This window comes from Cryptomeria japonica, chromosome 1 (assembly GCF_030272615.1).
Source record: "Cryptomeria japonica chromosome 1, Sugi_1.0, whole genome shotgun sequence".
NCBI lineage: Eukaryota > Viridiplantae > Streptophyta > Pinopsida > Cupressales > Cupressaceae > Cryptomeria > Cryptomeria japonica.
In genome coordinates this window covers 315,138,026-315,142,123 of record NC_081405.1, presented here as the reverse complement: position 1 = coordinate 315,142,123, position 4,098 = coordinate 315,138,026, and the positions used below count along the sequence as shown (strand labels likewise).

General features: G+C 35.9%; 1 protein-coding gene across 1 annotated transcript; it reads right to left on the bottom strand.

Annotated features, from left to right (window-relative positions):
* Window positions 1–2,496: 2,496 nt before the first annotated feature.
* Window positions 2,497–3,540, bottom strand: LOC131070610 (ATP-dependent DNA helicase PIF1-like). The gene has a single exon (XM_058006189.2). It carries the CDS (start codon window positions 3,538–3,540, stop codon window positions 2,497–2,499), a length of 1,044 nt encoding a protein of 347 aa, XP_057862172.2.
* Window positions 3,541–4,098: the final 558 nt, after the last annotated feature.

Here is a 4,098-nt window from a genome sequence, read left to right as displayed (position 1 = left end):
AATAGAAAACATTGATAGTAATTGATGCAAAGAAACATTAAGGGTACCAATACTAATTAAAATGAGTCATCGATGATGTAACTAGAAATAAGATGAAAAATATGTGTATCCTCCCTTATGCAAATATTATTACTTGTGTAGGAATAGTTTAACATGATGAAGGTTGCTTATGTGTTATATCTATTTATATATAATAATAATTAAAAAAAAAAATGGTTGTGTTTTGCCTGATAAATTTTTGGGCATTACACAATTTTATTATTATTTAGATTCAAATGGATTTTGGTATCTTCCCTTGTAGGAATGATAGTCAAAACTACTTATTATTTCTCTTTATTTGGTTTAGTAATTTAGTTTTAGTTATTTACTAGTAGTTGCAGGAGAAGTGCCTGCAACAGGTCGCCGATAGGGGTTGTCAGAATGTGGGATGTTGTATTGGAGGGTGCAGAGAATTTGCAAGAAATAGTTAAAATGATGGTTGATGATTTGAAATTTTTTTTGCAAATCTTCAGAGGAGGGTGACAAGTATATGTGGAAGCAGAAATGAACAACAACCCGAGCGATGTGGATTCATCAATTGGAAGCAGTCGAGAGATGAAGAATAAAGCCTGCAGGGGGGGAGGAACAGAAGAAAGTGAGCGAAATCTACAAACAAATTGTTTTATTTGGGGCAAATTATTGAAAATGAAGCGGAAAGAGAGGGGAAAGGTCATTGTTACCTTTCATTTGTATGTGGCGGGGAATGGGCAGTGGAATTTTGTTTTGTTGTGGTGGAGATGGGTGCAAGTTGAACCTGTCTGGCTGAAAGAATATATGAAAGAGCATTTGGAAGTAAACATATTTATCTATATTGGCATGGCATTTGTGAAAAGCAAAGCAGATGGATATGGTGAGGTTAAACCATAGAATGTTTGAAGGGAGGAAATCACTAAATTCTGCATAAGAGAAGAAGCCAAACAATGCAAGCAATTGAAGCGTGCAATTTAAACTGGTGGACTTGTAATTAGAAATTATTATAATCACACTCCACCTATTATCATCCATTAAATAGGTATAAACGTTGAAAGAGAACATCGGTAACATCAATAGAAACAAAAATGGATGTTTTGAAACCAAACCCCAAGTTGTAAAAAACAACTCCATAAACATTACCCATATTCTGCTTTTTATTTTCTATGGACACCACAACTGGTTTTTTTTTTTGATTTACAGTACTTCTCAGATCAAATCAACACTTGCATCCCAAAGTTCCTAGATACTCACCTCATCACTACAAAATGAGCCATTTATTCAAAAAGAAACTCAACACAATCTTTTTCCAGGGGCTCTAACAAATCCATTACATGGTCTCTGAAAATATTATGCCTTTAATCATATTAATGCAAATAAAAGACTACCATACAACTAAATTCCATGAACAAGAATCCAAAGGAGAAGGTAAACACAGGGTTTTTCTAGATTCTTTAATAAATTCATTACATGGTCTTTGGAAACACTATGTCCTTAATCATACTAATGCAAATAAGAAGACCATCGTACAACTAAATTCGATGAAGAGGGATCCAAAAAAAAGCTAAATAGAGTCATTTTCCATTAGCTTTAACAAATTCATTACATGCTCTCTGTAAACACTATGTCCTTGATCATATTAATGTAAATAAAAAGACTATAATACAACTAAATTCCATGAACAGTGAACAACGATCCAAAAAAGGAGGTAAACACAGTCATTTTCCAGAAGCTTAAAAAAATTCATGTTTTTTTGTAGTTGCATTGTGTAGATGGAGCAGCTTGAATTAGTTCGTTTAGCTAGTCTCTGTGAAAGGCAAAAGAGGAGGTTAAATATGATTGGTGAGACATTGTACAATGCAAGGGAGAAATTGGATGGATCTGAAATAAACAGTGAGGAATATAATTATAGTATATGTAGACATTAGAATAATTGATACAACATATTTATAATGAAAAAACTTTGAAATTTAATGTACCTTATTTTGATGCAACCAAAAGGAGTGGTAGGGGAGGAGTGCAATGCTGCAACATAGCTACCTAGTGCAGGGAAAGGTAATGATGAGCATTTTGTATGAAATTATTTCTTACAGTTGAAATGAAGATTAAACTAAAAATTGACAAATGGATATTTAACCAGAATGGATAGCTTAACATAAGTAGATAGCTATAACTTTTTTAGAGATATTATCGAGAAATTGGATGGTGTAATTGTTAAATATGGAATGAGTATCCAAAGAGAATGGCAATATAGAAAATTGCTGGCATACCTAGTAAGAGGAGGCCAACGTTGAATATTGTTGTGTGCAGAAATTCCAGGTGGCTGAAGAAAAGTAGTGAGACAACAATTAATATGGACCCTGCAAGAGAAGAAGCCATGTTGTTAATGAGATGCATAGTAAAAATTGTAGAGACTATAGAAATTTAAAAGGTAAAGGGAGGAGTGGAGCTGATAGTGTGGAGTGACATACCTGATGTTGTTGGTGATTAGAGTTGTTGGCTGGGGGGTGATGTAGAAATCTGACTGGAGAGAGCAGCCAATCTGTTTTCTTCTTTCTTTCTGATAGTTGTATAAGCATTGCTTTGTAATTTTGAGTACCTTTCAAAAGTGAAAGGCGGGTCTATTCTTAAATCATGAACATATTTCACTCGTGATAGTGCAGTGAAGGTTAGCCCTTGTTTTTTAGTCTTTCCAATATCGATTGTTGCTTTGTTCAAAGTGAGGCCTTGGGATTTGTGAATAGTGAGAGCCCAAGCCATTGCAAGGGGGATTTGAGTGTGGCCACCTCGAGTAATAGGAGGTATAGGGACAAACTTTGAATTTGCATAGTCCCAATGAGGTCTAGTATAATTTTTGAACTCAACAACCACGTACTTTGGTAAGTCAGGAGGTTTAGAATCTGTATCATAGACAATGGATTTGATTTGTCCTAATGAGCCATTCACAAAACTAGCTTGTATCCATAGATTAGCAATTAACATTACTTGTTCATTGACGGAGAGGAGTATTTCAGAAGGGAGTTGGTCATCATTATCATATGCAATGTTTGTTTGCCTTGGAACTTGAGCGAGGCATTGTGCAATAGGCAAGTGCAATTGTTTTAACCTTTTAGTATTGTGGTGTTTTGCTAATGCATTTGTTGCAAATAAATGAATTGAACTGTCAAATTCCTTGTTGTGTTCAACAGCTAGTTTAGCAGAGGATCGAGACATAAGAGCTTCCCAATTTGTTTGGAGTGCATTGGCATTCCTAATGTTCTGCAAGATTGCACGAAATTGTTGTTGGATATATGAGGCACCTTGCTGCCGGAAACTTGTATCCAAGGTAACCACAGTTTGGAAGGAGCACCATAATGCAAGGGCTGTAGAATGTGATGCATACAAAGGCTTGTCCATCACAGGAGGTAGTTGCCTGAGGTCCCCTACAAGGATGATTGAGACACCTCCAAATGGTTCATGCTGTCGGTGAGGGAATGCCTGACGCAATCTACTGTCAATTTTCAAAAGTAATTTAGGACCCAAAAAGCTCATCTCATCAATTAGTATATATTGTAATTGTTTGCATTATTCTTGGAAGAACATCAAAGATTGTCTTGTGAAAGGTTGCATATCTCTAAGGGAGATGCGCAGTGCAACATGGATTTTTGTTGCTTGGATATTATATATAGAAACACTGGTTGGGGCAAGGACAAGCAAAGGATTGTGCTCTGGATTTGCGGAAAGGTTAAGTTTGTTTATAATGCATTTTATCAAATAGGATTTGCTAGTACTTGCAATGCCTTGTATAATCATATGGAGAGGTGGTATGGGTTGATGAGATGCATAATGGGCAAGAATGAGGTCAAGTGCAACTTTTTATTTTGCTGCCAAGGGGAATGTGGCGGTGGTAGAAGAAGGTGGTTGCAGAAGGGAAGGCTAGCAATTTATTTTATTTATGGAAATGAAGGTAATAGTAGTAAGATGAAGGGGACTAGTGGGAGGAGGTTCAGTTGAATCAAAGTTAATATCGTAATCGCATCTACCCAGCATTTGGAGATCATTTATGTTGATTTTGTTAGAAGCGCCCATTTGTGAAAGGTACTCCCATTC

Excerpts from the sequence above, each read along its gene's own strand:
- LOC131070610 (XM_058006189.2), bottom strand. The coding sequence starts at position 3,540 with ATGAGCTTTTTGGGTCCTAAATTACTTTTGAAAATTGACAGTAGATTG.